The sequence below is a fragment of the Schistosoma haematobium genome, chromosome 2, assembly GCF_000699445.3.
Source record: "Schistosoma haematobium chromosome 2, whole genome shotgun sequence".
NCBI lineage: Eukaryota > Metazoa > Platyhelminthes > Trematoda > Strigeidida > Schistosomatidae > Schistosoma > Schistosoma haematobium.
Window position 1 is genome coordinate 28,060,877 of NC_067197.1, and position 17,080 is coordinate 28,077,956.

Genomic DNA, 17,080 nt, shown 5'->3' on the forward strand with positions numbered 1-17,080 from the left:
CAGACAGAAATAATTTAAAAAGTAACTATGTTTTGTTAATTCGAAGTTTTATTTACCATCAGTGTAACTGAAAAATTTCAGCTCAGAGACTAAACTCTTTAGACAACTTGACAGTATTCGAAAGTGGATAAGTAATTTCCAAGTAAACCACGAAATGTTTTAGCATATTTTGCTACTCTATAAATCATTTATGTATTGGAAATGATACTACTGTCTTTAATAGAACAATTTTAATAAAACATACATATATACAGTATTATGAAAAGGAAAATCTTAGTGATAAATAAATAACTTGTGAATTAATTATACAATATGGAGAGTATACTGAGCACCATTTTTTCCATGTTTCTATTTAACACTAATATTTAAAATAAAACAACTCTGACGCCTACCTCCGCACATACACACAGTAGTACTGAACTACGAATCTTCAGGTTTTCTGTTTTTCAACCTATTTGACTGATTTAATTTTTTGTTCGTAATTATCAGAAAGTTAGTAAACTGATGTAAAACACAAGAAAACGTATATCAATGCCATAAACACACTGACGTGAGAGGTGGCAATGGCTTGAAAGAGTGTCAAAAAGCTTTGAGACTAACCTTTTTCCAGTAACTGTATATACAGTGTTACAATGTTCAAAATCATTTGGGGATTAAGATCTGGATAACTTAGTAAATAATTAAGTGCTCTTTGAAACCACTGAGTTGTCCGGAATTCGACCAACAGATCAGTTACATAGGAACAGCACAGATCTACAAAAACACACAAACTTAGAGTTTAAATAAACAATTGATACCCATGAAACCACACTCACGTTTACGACAAATAAAGAAATTGATACTCCCTCTTGATAATAGCATAAAGTAGGCAGGTATAAAGCTGCATTTGTATTATATAATGAGAAACTTTAATAATAAGATAGAATTAATGATAAGGTAACTCCTAATATGAGTTAAATGCTGATGGTGTAGTTTTAAATGGCAATGAAAATCCCACGATTGAACTAATCAGATCGAAGAACGAAATACTGCCCTAATACATTTACTTGACCTAAAAATCTCCAGAATTTCGAGGTATAACAGTCAATTAAGGAAGTATAACTAAAATCCAAAGAGTTGAGCCCGCAAGAAGTAAACTGATGGCAACCGAAATTATTGCTAGAAGAGATGCAGTTAAGTGTATTCTTATTTCGAGTGTCGTTGGCGTGAATACCACACCACAGCAATTTAATAGTGAAGTTTGGGAAAATTAAATTGTGTCAGGCTGAATTTGAATTTTGAGTTACCTATATCTAGTAAACAGATCTATTGAGTTGGATAGTATTAGTTCTTCACTAGCAAATAAAGAGTCAATACACTGTACAGCAGTTTGCTTTGTTTTGATTAACGACTGTAAATTATCCCCATTAAGAGTAGAGGACATTTTGTGGTTACTAGTATGTGATCATAGGCTCCTTCGAAGCATTGCTTGTGTCTATCAAGACTATCGAGTAAACAATGATTAGGTTGAATGCACAGTACTAAGTGGACATACATCCATTCTTTGTCTTCCTCTAAATCCTGGGTTTAAAAATTACCTTACACCTTTTATTTTGAGAATTTATTCTTTCTCGAACAAATAAACTGAATACGAATAAATGCTGAACGAACTGCTATTAATAACGATAATGATGGTGGTAACCGAAATCGCAATAGGTATCTGCAGGATTATTTTTGAAATAAATCATTAAGACATTGTATGTTATGAAGCCAAAATTTAATTTCCACGATTAGGATGAACTAGAATTGTTGTGGTCACACTTTACGGAAATAAATGACGTTTGCCAACGGAATCCCAAATCGATTAAATTTATTTTCAAATGAAATTCTTAGCAGTTCAAAGTCCGAATCACAGAAATGATAAGTTGAAGATTCAGGTTAGCCTAAGTAAAAATAACTATTGACTACTACCATCCTAATTTTCAAAAGTACCTCAAATAAAATCTAGGTAAATTAATAATAAGACTGTTGAATTTTCACAAAAAATGTGATTATTATGATAAGAATGTTTAGAGGAACATACTTGAGGGAATAATGAATGGTAACTGTTGGAATCTATTGCCGGACTAATACAATACATATATTTTTATTGTATAATTATTAAGGAGCTAAACTATGCATATTCATGTTCCTCTTATTAAGAGCTTTATTTTGACCTACACACTATTATTATACGATTTGCCGTTCTTGATTATACATAGTTTATCAATTACTATCTCCCACATTTATAGCCACTTTTGGCTAGATCTTGTACAAATGTTTTCCATTTTATGGTACGATGTAGTCTGTTTGGTCTGTATATAAACCTAGTATGTTTGAAATAAATTATTCATATCGCAGAGGCTGAGATTGGTGTTCTGGACTCAACAGGCAGCGCTAGGCAGGAAGCAGGACCGATAAGGACTCTAGACTGCTCGTGCGGGTTTACGGGTCACTGGTCCGGTCGATAAATCATTATTCTCTAATTAGTGGTATCACTACGTTATATATTAATAGGGCACAAGTTATAACACTTAGAAAGTTAAATCCATCCAAAAATATCTAGTAAACATACCTGATATTAAGTTATTACTATATTGTTCCAAGGTTTTATAGAGTTTCTGAAGAATTTTATATTCTTGATAGTCTACAGCTGCTTCTGTATTAGTATCTGATAAACACAGGCCTGCGTTTAGGCCAATTGTATAAATGGATCCAGATGAGTCAAGTAAAACCACTTGATAGTAATTTAAACTATATAAAGTGGATAATCAGATAATTAATATTTAATTTTATTCGTTTGATAGAAGTCGGTAACTTAAGCTCAATCAAAACGATCGTCGACCAACAAAATTGATAACTCTAAGACTGAATTTGCTGAACCCGGTTAGTTGTGTAATTAACTCTCGATTAGATGTTCAAAAAGGCACATCTCATACTTACATCAGTTGGTAAAGTATAAAATATTTTAACTGATAATGAAACCATCAAATGAAAATACTATGACAGGTAAATATTACAATCTATCAAGAACTATAGTAGATATATTCAGAAAATATTTTTTCAGAACCCAAAATCACTAGCTTTACATCTCTATACAAACATCTACAAACTTTGAACACAGATATATGGATTCAAACTGGTACACTTTATAACAATAGAAATGATAACTATACCTATATTGCCTCATACATTACTGGTTGTTTTAACATGTATATTCAAGAAAAATTAGACAGTATCTTATCACAAAAAACGGTAACATGAAAAGGATGCTTATCAACCTTTGATTGAGTTATTGAACATGTTGTTTTATACAGAATTTGAAGTTTGGCCGCCGGATAGGTTCTGGCTAGCGCAGTATTGAGTCTCCTGTTGATTGTGTTAGCAACATCATCACCTTTGAAGTTAAGACTTATAGTTATTGGTTTTTTATTGACAGTAATTACTTCAGTATTATTTTCTTTACGCTTTTTATATTTGTCAATAAACTTTTGTTACCGCCAATTGTATTTATAAATTTACATGTACCTGCCAAAGCAGCTACATTGGCCGAACAGAAAGGAGGGCATATCTCAGATTTTTTTAACATGTTCCAAAAAACCTCAGAACAAGAGAAAGAAAGACTCTAAGTAGTGCAATCACTAAACATCTCCTTGACACAGGCCATCAGGTTGACACCCTACAATCATTCAAGGTTATTAGTAAGCAGCCAAACTCCAGTCTTCTGAAGTTTGTTGAAGCAGTTACTATCAGGCGCCAAAAACCTGATTTGTGTTCAAAAGGAGATGATTGTTAATCTTTCCCTGCCTTGGTGACAAATATTCTTCCGCAGCAGCTTAAATTTTATTTTATTTTTTTTTAAATTTTTATCTTTTATATTTATTACGTCATTGGTTTTATTTTTCAACTATCTTTATAAAAAAATTAATAATCTTTCAACTGAACTCTACTCACTATATTCCTATCAATGTTTATTCATTGTGTAATCAATTGTTTCTAACCCACTTTTGAACTGTTGTCACAATTAATGCTCTAGAATATTCTTTCACATTAGGTATATATTTACAATATTCAGCCTATTAATTTCATTTACACCCATGTCATACTTTACGAATATTTCTTCAATATAAACCCTCTCATGTAAGCAATTTAAACCCATTAAGTAATTATTATCTTTTTTAAATACTATAGGTTGTAAGCAGCTGACGAGAACCTACGAAATAAAATGAATTCATGTTATTCTGCTAGAATCTTTGTTCTTGCTCTTTTCAATATTTGTTTGGTTCCTAATACTGAACAATTTCTACTCTAATGCAAGTCAACAAAATCTTTAACTGTCACTAAGCTAAGGTCATTGAAGTTCCACGAAGAGCGTTAGTTCTCATAAGACTGTAAAATATGCCTCGCTGATACTTGACAACTAGTAGGAGAATTAGATCTGAGACTTCCTGGTGTTTATATTCAAGCAAATGACAGTGTTCTGATACTATTTTGATTGATAATTTTTGGAATCAATACGATCGTTCATTAGAGCATAAAATAAATGTCTACAATACCAAAATACAAATATTCACTTGAATTCATTTGATTTAGTAGTATTTATGTAATTTTGACGCTCAGTTTGAATAAGGCGAACTGGTTCTACAACATCCCATGAAACAATACGTGGTCCGTGAATGAGACACCAAAGTTCCAATGAATGAAGATGCGGTGCATGAATTAATAGACAAAGTGTCTTTCTAACAGAATTATTTGGTTTATTACGATAGCCAGTGTATGGAGTTTCAGAGTCAGATACTTCAAGAAAAGCAACTTCAGCATCTCTGTAACCTAATAGTGAAAGTTGTAAATAAAAAGCGAAAATCAATCTAATAGCACGTAATATATTTCTCAAGTAAGAACTTTTAGAAATGACCCATTTAATAGAAATATAACAATTAAAATGAAAATTCAAATAATGAAGTAACCAAGTTAATTTAGGTTGTTCTTAAAAGTGCTTTAAGTTTATTTGCTATGCATGAATATACAATTATACTCAAATATAAAAAAGCATATCCATCGTTTTATAAGATTGTAGATACCAATGTCAAGGTAGGACTCACAGGTTCAAATAACATGAACATTGGGAAGAAAATTTATAATAAATGAATTATTTGTTATATACCAATATGTAGAAAATTATCTTTTCGATGTTTCGTGACTTGATGTAAGCCACTTCTTCAGAGTAAATAGACAACCGAATTAAATTAACATAAGTTTAAATAGTACAATGTAAACAATGCTGAATATTTTTAGTACAATCAAAATCATAACAGATTCGCTTGATATTGTTTACTTGAATCTTCCCATTGATGTTTAGGACTGCAATTGACCAGTCTCACGTTGGCAAATGTGCATGCTAAGAGTATTGCCTTAAGTCACAAGCATTATAATCGAAAATGGATAGTGGCTAGTAGTGTAATCCAGGACGCGCGTCTCGTCCTATATGGCACTCGTTAGTTTGATGTACCTGCATCTCAGGGTTGATGTTCACACTGGGACTCGAACCTAGTACCGTTCGCTTCAAATGCCAACGCGTCCTGAGACAAAATGCGCATCCTGGGTTCCACGACTAGCCACTACCCATCTTTGCTTATAATACTGCTGAATTAAGGCGATATCGAGGTAATACGTACAGCATGCACATATACTAATAAAAAAATGATCAAGTGCAGTCCTAAACACCAATGGGAAGATTCAAGTAAACAATATCAAATGAATCTATTATGATTCTGATTGTGCTAAAAATATTCAGCATTGTTTACATTGTACTATTTAAACTTATGTTAATTTAATTCGGTTGTTTATTTATTCTGAAGAAGTGGCTTACATCAAGTCAAGAAACGTCAAAAAGATAATTTTCTACATATTGGGACATAAATAATTCATTTATTATGGTGTTTTCAGTTTTAAATATATCACACTTGTTGATTTTCAACGAGAACCTCAATGTAAACGTTCGCAATTCAATTTGTTGAATTATGGATCTCCTAAACATTCACTTCATACAAAACAAAATTGTTCTGAAGGTCATTATTCAATTTTCTAAAGCAGAAAATGCTTGAGTACTAGAAATATCAATGTTACTATCAAATTTAATCAAGGTTGCATATCATGAAAAGATACAATTGTTTGAGTTCTTCTTGAACTTCTTTTAAGTTTTAGGAAATCCACTTATTTAAAATACAGCGAATATATATGCATGTAGTTAAAATCTATTTGAACAAGAACTACAAAATTCACTGGAAATATAATACTACCGAGAAGGAATTACTTCATTATAGAGTTTATATATTATATATGAAGGATGAGAACCAGATGAATAGGATTATGCAGGAGAGGAAAATCAAGATTTTAATTCATGGTGAGCACTCAATAAGCATTAGGTATAATTTGACGTTGATTAGCATTATATTATTATACGAAATGTGATCGTAATTATCGTGTGATTAAAATGATTTATTTTATCTAACTTAATAAATTGTCTGCATGATTATGTGGCCAAATGTTCAACTTTTTGTTGTTGTTTAGTAGAGCCATTACTAAGTGCGAAAATTCAACAAATTTTTGAATTCAAACATTTCGCATCATCAATGAACCACTATTCTTTTTGTCATACTAACATCGCCAATGGCAATGAAAACAACAATCACAATGCATAGGTTTTAGTGAAGAAATTAAACGCCAATGATTACAACTGGTCACTGACATAAAATGGATTTGAATCCGTAGTGAAAGTGTGCTATACTGACAACCTTGAGAGACTTCCCAGCCAATCAGGAAGGTTTTTGTTTACAAAACAATTAATAATAAAAGCAATAAAATTAAAATAAAATAACAATTTTTCTATGATTAATGAACCCTCACATGTTGGATTATTAGTTATAGTAAGGGAAAAAGGTTAATTGTACATATTAGGAATTAGGCTAGTGTTCTTGTATTAGGGTTATAATCCTATAGGGTTTTTATCACCGATTGATATAAGCTATAATTTAAAGTTATACATTGGGAGTTAAACCATAGTTAATAGTTAGGATTACGAATTAGGGTTTTCAACACGAACTGACATTAGCTAAAATGCAATGGTATTTTGCCAACCCTTTTTGTTCATGAACTTAAGAAAGTTAGGGTTTAGATTCAAAATTAGGAGTTAGAGTGAAACAATACTAAATAGCTACACACCAATGGTGCACATGGGCTCCAGTATCCTGAAGGAACAAATGGCGTATGAACCAAGTGTTGGTCACCGGCTACCATGGGACTGCATCTCCTCACGATGCTCCATTGCCTTGTGGATCAGACCTTTAGGTCAAAGACTCGGGGTGTGACCCCCTAAGAAAACCACCTGCTTCAGTCTGGGCACCTGGGCAGTATCACAGCCCACACACAAATAAAATGAAAATGACGATATTTACTGAAAATTCTGTTCACACTTCGATTAACAGTCGAAAAATTCACATTGTTATCATTATTATTATTATTATTATTATTATTATTATTATTATTATTATTATTATTATTATTATTATTTACAACGTCACTTATTCACTCTCTTTTATTCCCACTCTGTGTATCCTTATTTTTCGATTTATACAGCAGCTCGCCTATGGTGGAAACTCGGTTCTATCTCAACGTTTTCGAATCACTGCCTGGTTGAAAATTGTATGCTACCACCAAATACGAATACTGAAGCAGTTTTCCTGAAACCACGTGCACCATTCAAACCGGTTGTCTTCAACGTTCGCACACTTATGCAGGTTGGACAACAGATAGGGTTGGTTATGTCTTTGGAAAGTCTTAATATCGACGTTTGTTGACTATCCGAGACCCGTATACAAGACTAGTGAAGTACTACAAATTCGCTCTCCATCTGTCGCTTCAAAAGTTCCATCAAAGTGAGAAGAAATCAGTGTGAGAAACGATGTCCTTTCGTCATCTCCGCCTATGCCCCGACAGATTGCAGCCTGGATGCAATCAAGGATGAATTCTACCATCAGTTGACTGTTCTCCAGAAAGTGCATTCGATAGATATTGTAGTACTAGCCGGAGACTTGAATGCTCAGGTCGGGCGTCTAGGCACAGAAGAGAATCGTTTAGGTGGCCAATGGGGACTTTCTGGTCGCAGGACAATTAACGAGGACCGTCTACTGCAACTGTGCACAGACCACAACCTGTTCCTGGCTAGCACTAACTTTCGGCACAGTCATCGCCGATGTGCCACTTGGTGTCCTCCCTCTGCATCTCAAGCCTGGACTCAGATTGATCACATCGCGATCAGCTACCGCTGGCGTAGTAGTGTACAAGACTGCCGCTCCTTTTGGAGTACCTATCTGGACTCTGATCATGCCCTGGTCTGCGCCAATCTTACCTTACTTTCCAGTGGCCAACGAAGTGACCGCCACCAAAGGATTGATGTCAGCAAGTTGGTTGCAACTTCTGTTGCAAGTAAGTATCGAACCGAGCTAGCTTCTAGGCTAGCTACCATTCCACCGAAAAGTATAGATGAGCATTGGTTGCGATTGCATGACGCCATGAAAATGGCGAGTAAAGCCACTTATAAGCACTAGGTTTCTTCTGGTTCCCTACAACTCATTGAAGCCCGTCGGTCTACTCCGGGTGACCGTGAGTTTGACCACAAACGAAGGATGTTACGTAAGGAAATTGGGCAAAGCTTGCGTAAGGACCGAGAAACCTGATGGTCGGAGAGTGCTAATGAGCTGGAAGCAGCAGCTGCATCTGGTAACTACCGGAAGCTCTTCCAACTCATCCGAGCCACTGGCAGCAAGAAGTGTGGTGTGAGCGAAACAATCTACGAGGATGATGGGATACCAATCACTAACATCCATCGACGTCTTGGGCGATGGGCAGAATTCTTCGAAGGGCAGTTCAACTGGCCTGCTGCTCCGGCAACATCGGTCAGAATGTCCTGCCCTCTATGGCCGATGACGACTGATCCACCGAATAAAGCAAGAGTCCGCGAGGAACCCCAACTCTTGAGGCGCTACAAATCACCAGGCCCAGATGACTTACCTCCGGCTCTTTATAAAGATGGTGATGACTTTCTGGCTAAGGAACTGACTGTGTTGTTCACAAAGGTCTGGGAACTAGAGAGTGTACCAATGTCATGGAATGAGTCGATAGTTGTCCCTACCTTTAAGAACGGTTCACGTCGTTCTTGACATTAGGGCTGCCTTCGATTCGTTGGACATGACTGTTCTCTGGGATTGTCTGTTCAAGAAGGATGTGCCTGAGAAATTTATTAACATCCTAAAGGCCCTATATACAAACATCTCAGGCAGAGTAAGGGCATACAACCACCTTTCTCCATTGTTTCATTCGAGCAGTGGGGTTAGACAGGGTTGCCTAATCTCGCCATTCCTCTTCAATTTTGCCATCGATGACATTCTAGAAACAGCTCTGATGGATGTAAGTAATAGCAGTGTGGATCTGTTGCCTGGAGAAAGACTTTTCGACCTTGAGTATGCGGACGACATTGTCTTACTGTGTGATAATGCCCAAGTCATGCAATCCGCACTTAATCAGTTGGCAATCAGTGTCCGTAGGTACGGTATGTGCTTTGCACCTTCGAAGTGCAAAGTACTTCTACAAGACTGGCAGGATTCTAATCCTGTACTCACTCTGGATGATGAACAGATAGAAGTAGTCGAGAAGTTCGTGTATCTAGGTAGCTGCACAAGTGTTGGTGGGGGCGTGAGTGAAGAGATCAATGCACGTATAGTGAAAGCCAGAGCGGCTTATGCTAGCCTGGGTCATCTTTGGCGCCTTCGTGATATCAGTTTGGCTGTAAAAGGTCAGATCTACAACGCGTAGGTGAGAGCAGTTTTGCTCTATGCTTGTGAAACCTGGCCTCTCCGAGTTGAGGATGTTAGACGACGATCTGTGTTCGATCATCGTTGTCTCCGAAGGATTGCTAACATTCAACGGCAACACTATGTTAGTAATGCAGAGGTTCGGCATCGTGTGTTCGGGCACAGAGACGATAATCCACTTGATGTCACCATCTTGAAACACCGACTTCGGTAACTTGGACATGTTCTCCGAATGTCGTCCCAGAGAATTCCACGTCGTGCATTATTTGCCGACTCTGGGACTGGTTGGGAAAAACGGAGAGGTGGTCAGTGTATGACATGATGTCGGGGTATGAAAGAAAGCTGTAAAGGACTGGCTTGTGTTGGTCCTTCACGACTCCCTGGCTGGTGTCCTAGAGATGGTGCGACACAGTGGCTAGAGACGTTATCAGATATGGCTCGGAACAGAAGCCAGTGACGATCCTGCTGTAACCTTTTAATTTCTTCATAAAAAGTGGTTGTATCTTCCTTAATTGAAAGATTTCTCCTTGTTCTACCTTTCCGTTTCCCGCATTATTATTATTATTATTATTATTATTATTATTATTACACTACCATACACTAATCTAGTCGTTATCGTTCTTCTTTTTTTCTTTTACGCTCCTTACCTTCTGTTCTCTCTTCCCATTTTCATTGTTCGTGTGGCGCATATATATTTGGTGCCCTCTTGTACCAATATTTATGTGTTCAAATAAATAAATAAAGAGCTACACAAACACCCTCAACTATGGATTGGAACACATAAAGTACTCCCAAAAACAATCTGCATCAGGGACAAGTATTTCTTGTAGTTCAGCTAAATTATCATGTCGTATTTAATGCTTAGCTGTACAATAGATATTTTAGTTAGTTTTAAGCATTTTACGAACAAAATATTGCCAATTTTCACCTTGTTCATTATAACATACAAACTATCACTGGGCTTTCAAATTTGCGAGAAAATCCATGAGGCACTACCTTGATTCTGACTGGTTCACTAAAGACCATCAGTATAGTGTACTTATACCGGATAAGTTATCAAATCGACATTTAGTACGACACAGTTTCAGAGTATAAACAAACAACAAAACAAATCCACGGTAGTTCAAATGTGTATTTCCGTAAAAAAAAATTACTGAAATTTATCCAAAAATCTGTTCAACTTTTAATATGAACCAGATAACTGTAGGTGGCTCAAAGTATCGAATATAATGCTATTCAACCCTGTCCTAACTACTGACTGGATCACTTTTGTACGAAACCCTTCGACGAACTAAATACTTTAAATCTAGCTTGTTATGGATGATAGATTTGAGGTTTTGATGACGATGATGTACGTTCTAAGATTGCTAGAATAATGAACAGAATGCTGCCCAATATATGATGCGCAATGATACTATTTGGTTTAGTGGTAATCTTTGATGAGACCAGGTTATAAGCTTAGAGCAAAGATGAAAAGATAGTGCTACTCGCCAGCAATATAGGGTTTCGTGTTGATAAAATAACATTCCAACAAAATATATTTAATACAAATCATAAATGTTACTGGATATCAATAAACAAGCAGGCAATTACAAGTTACGAGCTTTTTAGTTCATTCACTCCTTAATCGAATTAAGACTAAACTGTCGAGCTTAAATCTTCCGACCACATTAAATTACTTTCATAGAATAAGACCGAGTATTTGAATATTACCACATGATTATTACGGCCAGAAAAAATAATATTAATTACTACTAAGATGGACAATTACACTTTACTCCGGACTTTTTATTACAAGAGATTTTCATTTCTCCAATGCACAGATAATGAGCTAAATTTGTGGAAAGTTAGGATTGAAACACAGTTTGAACTATCAGAACAAAACACTGAATTAGCGCTCTAGATTTGCATTTAACTGTCACAAACATGATTATGATTTACGGTGAATCATTGCCAATTTAGACTCAAATATGTATACTGCACTCGTTACTGCATTATATTTCATATAATAAAGGGAACAAACAGAAATGAACATGAACATCAGCTGACCACAGGAAATAGTACTTCACACTCAAATATACACACGGTTAAGAACGTTACTGAAAAAGTAAAAATAAATCAAGTCACTTACCCTTCCACATACGTACAACACGCTCTTTATAAGCATCCACAAGAAGAACTCTTCCAAGGCTATCGGGAATCGCTAACCAATGATGGTCAGGTGAAATAGCGACACCGGAAGATAATATATGGCGACGGCTGTCAGCCAGTCCATGAGACAAACTCAAAGGGGTTTTCGAAAAAGGAGTACACATAGCAGTGGGATATGTAAAGCCATCTTTCCGTTGTGGCCATGTTACAACTAACGGTTCTGAATCATTATTAGAGTATCTGTAGGTGAACCAATAAAACAAGCAATGAAAAGAAACATCCGGGCAATCAGTCATAATCAACAAAGAGCTTGGGACAAATGTACGTCAGATCAAGTTGCCACCACAATAACACCACAGGTTATAGGAAGTTAACAATATAAATATCAAAAGAGTAGAACTAATAGAAATGTCATTGACAGTGAGAAAATACGAAAACCGAAGAGTACGGTTCAAAAATGGATGAATTCGATGGATTGAAAATGAGGAATATTGAAGCCAAAGACTTGGCAGAAGATAAAGTGGGCATTCACCTAGGCAACAATGATTGATTCAGAACCATGATACCCAAAATCTCCAGCTACCGGTTAGTCAAGTAACAACCTAGCAATCCCTAAAAATTCGCGGACTAGTTTTACATTGTTTCGTCGAGATTACGTATATGGAACAAGAAACTAGAGACTTGACTGAAGCATGTTTCAGACAAAATCACATTGGAGCACGCTAACTGACCCACTTCTAACCATTCAACACTAGTGGATAAGATGAGATTAATATATCCCTGTGTAAATTTTACGCAGACAATAACATTTTTCTACTAACTAACTTTAACTTGCTTTGGAATGTATTTACGTTTCTATTCAAGTCATATTTTGAGTTCTGAACTAGTCTATTGAAGTGTTGTTCAAAAATATTAGGCGGTAGAATACTAAGCCGAAGAAGGAGACTTAATGACTTGCAACTATGTAGATTCAATCATGGTCAGTCGCAGTAATCCAAAAGTTGTCGAGAGTATTTACTTTGCAAAATAACGATACCATACACGTAATACTGAATTCAGTTTCGTTGTTTGTCAATAACTAAGCTGACACAGTTGCACGCTGAAGGATGGACTTTCATGTGCAACTCGAATTGAAAACAAAGGCATTTCCTAAACATATCAATTTGAAGTAATATTAAGTAGACTATACACAAAAAAACGCAAAAAAGCAGTGTGTCAGAAGCGAAGTGAAGACATTCAACTCACTTTTTGATCCCGAACATGGCACGTTTAGCCTCTTGATAAACAAAAGATGCAAAATGAGAGACTTCAGGGTTTGCATTCTGCAAGAAAAACATTCAATTTTGATATTTGACAAATGAAAACGAAAGGAATTAAATACAGAATCCAGAGACCTTATAAATACTAGAAAAACTAATAAACTAACTACAAATAACTTTGAAGGAGTCAGAATTACCTCATTTAAAAAGCTGAAGCTGATGAATGGATTAGAGCCAGCTGTTATCCACCTAGTCTGAATGGGTGAAACACACATCTTGTCATCGCGCAATTGTGATTCAAAAGCGAATCTCCGAACCAATGAATCGAAAATCCCCATCTGATATTTGGCTAGAACAATCTGATTGAAAAATTAACACTTACACAAACAAGAACAATATCTATTTTCACCATCAGTTGGAATTGTCAACGATCGATAACGAATTATCATTGTGTGCTGAAAAGTAGTGTTTCCATAAGATCGGAGAGAACAATCTGACAAGTAAGTGAAGCTATTTGATAAAACACCTTCCAGATCGTCAAGATTAAAGTAAATAATTGTCGTTTTATGTAAAACACATAAATTTTCCTACTGAAAATGAGATGAAAAATTATGCTTACACCACATGAAGTCAAATGAATAGATCTAACGGAATCAAATCCAGTTTTGATACACAGAAGAATTTTATTATCCTGAGTGGATAATAGAAATTAGCATAGAAATATGTACCTCATGTAGAAATAATAGTTCACCATTCTCAAGTCCAACAACGTAAACATTTGATCCACGTCTAGCATCACTGCGGTTTCTGAAACTAAACCACTGCTTCTAACTAAGGAATTTTCTTACGAAGAAAAATACAAACAACTAATTGCTTTGATGCAACTAAAGAAATTCAACATTTTATACTTTTTAATACCTTTGAAACTTCAATTCACCAAGTAGGGCAAACTCTTCAGTGTTCCGAGATAACTCTACAGAAAATGACTAAAAACATTACATAATTGCCTCCAAAAATAAGCATCCTAGTCTGCACCCCGATGATAACAATCTTTACGTTTGATGGAATAGAAAACAGAACGCTTCGTATCCAATCAAAAGGTAATTCTGCTTCAGAAAAATTACATTTCAAAAGCACATCTAAAGACATTTGGATACGACCGGTAGATAAACCCTGGTATGAAATTTTTGAAAAAAGAAAACAATGGAAGGACAAGTTGGATTGGGAATCAACCTGGGAGATAAATGGTGCATAAAAAAATCAAATAATAATTTTAAAATAGGTGAGTCAAATATATTATGATAAATGGCATATGCAGCTCATAGAATATCAATTACTTTGGTGAAATTTGTATTCGAAAAACCCTTACCAATATGATAAACTATGTACAGTGAATATTGTAATGTAAGGTGAACTTCAATACTAGCCCTTTCTCATAAAAACGTAGAAGACCTGTTACTTCATAACAGTGGGACGAAAAGTTGACAGAACCTAATCATTTAATTGTGCGGTTTTCACGTACATAATATTGTCCATTTTCTGAGCAAAATAATAGTGAGTGTATTTACGAGCAGTACTGCTCCAGCAGATGTACTTAACTCTTTAAGAAACGAAAATTCAACCGTGTTAGCATGACAAGGGACTCTAAATAACAGATTGTTGACGAGGTTTTTTAAAGAAAACATGAAATAATTAATCAATGTAAAATGGAACAACTGTCTGACCGTCAAGTAATCAATCTACCAGTCACCATTCTACACAGATACTAGTACGATTCTTGAACGACTTTTAAGAAAATCCTTGGCAAGTAACAAGCAAATATTGTCATACATAATAACGTTAAGTTTACTGTTATTTATGTCCCTGCTTCGGTTTGGGCACCCGTGTAATATGCCAGCCCTCGCATAAATCAAATGATATATGCGGCGAATATCTGTTTGATGCCTCCTCGAAATATTGTTTATGTGTTCAAATAAATAAATAATATTCATTTCACTTGTGACAACATTATCGTATGAGGCCGTAATGACTCAAAGATTAACAACAACACACAAGTGATACTAAAGGAACTGATGCTTTTTGAATGGAAATGAATAAACTGCAATACTACCGCATTGAGCATGGATTATTTAGTGATATGTAACAAAAAGAACATGAGGTCTCGGCAAATACTCAGTTAGCAGGGTTTTAGTTGTTAAAGGTAAGACAGAACAAATGCCGAGAACCGCTTGAAATATTTCATCGAAAATTCTTCTGGGACATATGTTTTAACTAATAATGATACTTACTGTTCGAGCTTATGATAACATAGGATGGGAGACTGAACGTGCAAAAAAATTTTCTGCACACAAAAAACTATTTTAGACAAAATAAAGGGGTGAAAATTATGAAGAAGGCACATTTGAGAAGCTATAACATAACCACTTTGCAAAAAGAAAGTGAAGAACAATTCTACAGCTAACCTGTGAATTTATAGAAGTAACGACGGGATTCAAATGTGTTCCTAACTGCTTCAAATAGTTTAAATGATTGTGGGCGGAATAGAAGAAGCTTCCGGATAGGCCAAACGAAGCTAGGACCAAACACAAAGGCAAGTTGGAGCCGACCATTCCACTTGTGGACTATCTAGATGATAAAAAACGTGTAAAGGACAGGGCCTACCACCTCGGCAAACCTCATATAGGTGGGCTACCTGTCCATCCACGTAAGGCTCATACATACAAACAGGACGAAGCTCACGCGTTCAAAATTGAAAGCATAAACTGCTTATATATATATATATATATATATATATATATATATATACGTGAACTTAGCAACGCGATTAAGGCGCATCTGATAGGAATATCTGAAACCTGGATATCTTCTCAGTTCTCGGACCAAAAATTAGCATTACCTGGGATGTCTTCGTTCAGCAACGACAGAAAATCAGGAATTAAGAGCGGAGTAGCCGTATACATACCGTATACATCCCATAAACTGAAAGTGAAGTTAACCCTAATCTTAAAATGTCGATTTTTTGGATATGAAGTGAGCTTATCATTTAATGGTGATTTGATACCCAATTGTTTGAGCTTATTGATAAGACATATATGGTTGACCCTATGAAAAGCTTTAAGAAAGCCAAGGTAAACGACGTCAACCTTCCCCTTGCGGTCAAGGATTTTTGTCCATCTGTCCACTGCTGATAAAACTAAATGCTATTCCATAGTAGTATACAATCGTCTTCAAGTCTTGACTTGCAATTGCTCCTAGGTCCGTGTATGCCTGGATAAAAAGTAGTTCAATACCGTACTTGGTGGACAGTATTCATCATAATGCATTTGGGAGGCTTAATAGACAACTGGTGACTTCTGAAGAATGGGGGTGATCTTTGCAGATTATTTTTGAAGCTATTGATGATGTCACAGGTATTCAGTGTTTGACAACGCTTCTACCAGTAACACCTTCTAATATATTTCGTTCCCACCAAGAGAAATCAAAAGACAGAGTCGAGGAGACCGGAAGAGTATATTTGGCGATGACCAATATATCGGAATTCTCTGATCTAATCTGGCTAGCGATTGCGGTTGATGTTGAGCACGGCGTTACCACACGTGATCTGGTGCGGATGCCTGACCGAGCGCCTTCAGCTAAATGAGTCCAGTAAAACATATGGTCAGTATCCAATGTCGAAAACTTACAGGGCTACTTATTTTGGGGATTAATTTACCGCTACAGGGCGTTTAACAATAGGATTAAGTCAGTCTTTTGATTTCTCTTGGTGGGAACGAAATATATTAG

The 17,080-nt window shown here is 35.8% G+C and overlaps 1 protein-coding gene across 1 annotated transcript in view; it reads right to left on the minus strand.

The window, feature by feature from the left end:
• Window positions 1-15,808, minus strand: part of RAB3GAP2 (Rab3 GTPase-activating protein non-catalytic subunit) — a 40,696-nt gene extending 24,888 nt beyond the window's left edge. The window contains exons 1-11 of the mRNA XM_051214801.1: window positions 15,760-15,808; window positions 14,216-14,470; window positions 14,026-14,181; window positions 13,917-13,988; window positions 13,680-13,887; window positions 13,495-13,646; window positions 13,284-13,360; window positions 12,019-12,278; window positions 4,593-4,848; window positions 2,594-2,772; window positions 601-753 (exon numbers count right to left, since the gene is read on the minus strand). Coding sequence (XP_051067990.1) covers window positions 601-753; window positions 2,594-2,772; window positions 4,593-4,848; window positions 12,019-12,278; window positions 13,284-13,360; window positions 13,495-13,646; window positions 13,680-13,746 — 1,144 coding nt within the window. The 5' untranslated portion in view covers window positions 13,747-13,887; window positions 13,917-13,988; window positions 14,026-14,181; window positions 14,216-14,470; window positions 15,760-15,808. The remainder of the gene's footprint in view (window positions 1-600; window positions 754-2,593; window positions 2,773-4,592; window positions 4,849-12,018; window positions 12,279-13,283; window positions 13,361-13,494; window positions 13,647-13,679; window positions 13,888-13,916; window positions 13,989-14,025; window positions 14,182-14,215; window positions 14,471-15,759) is intronic.
• Window positions 15,809-17,080: the final 1,272 nt, after the last annotated feature.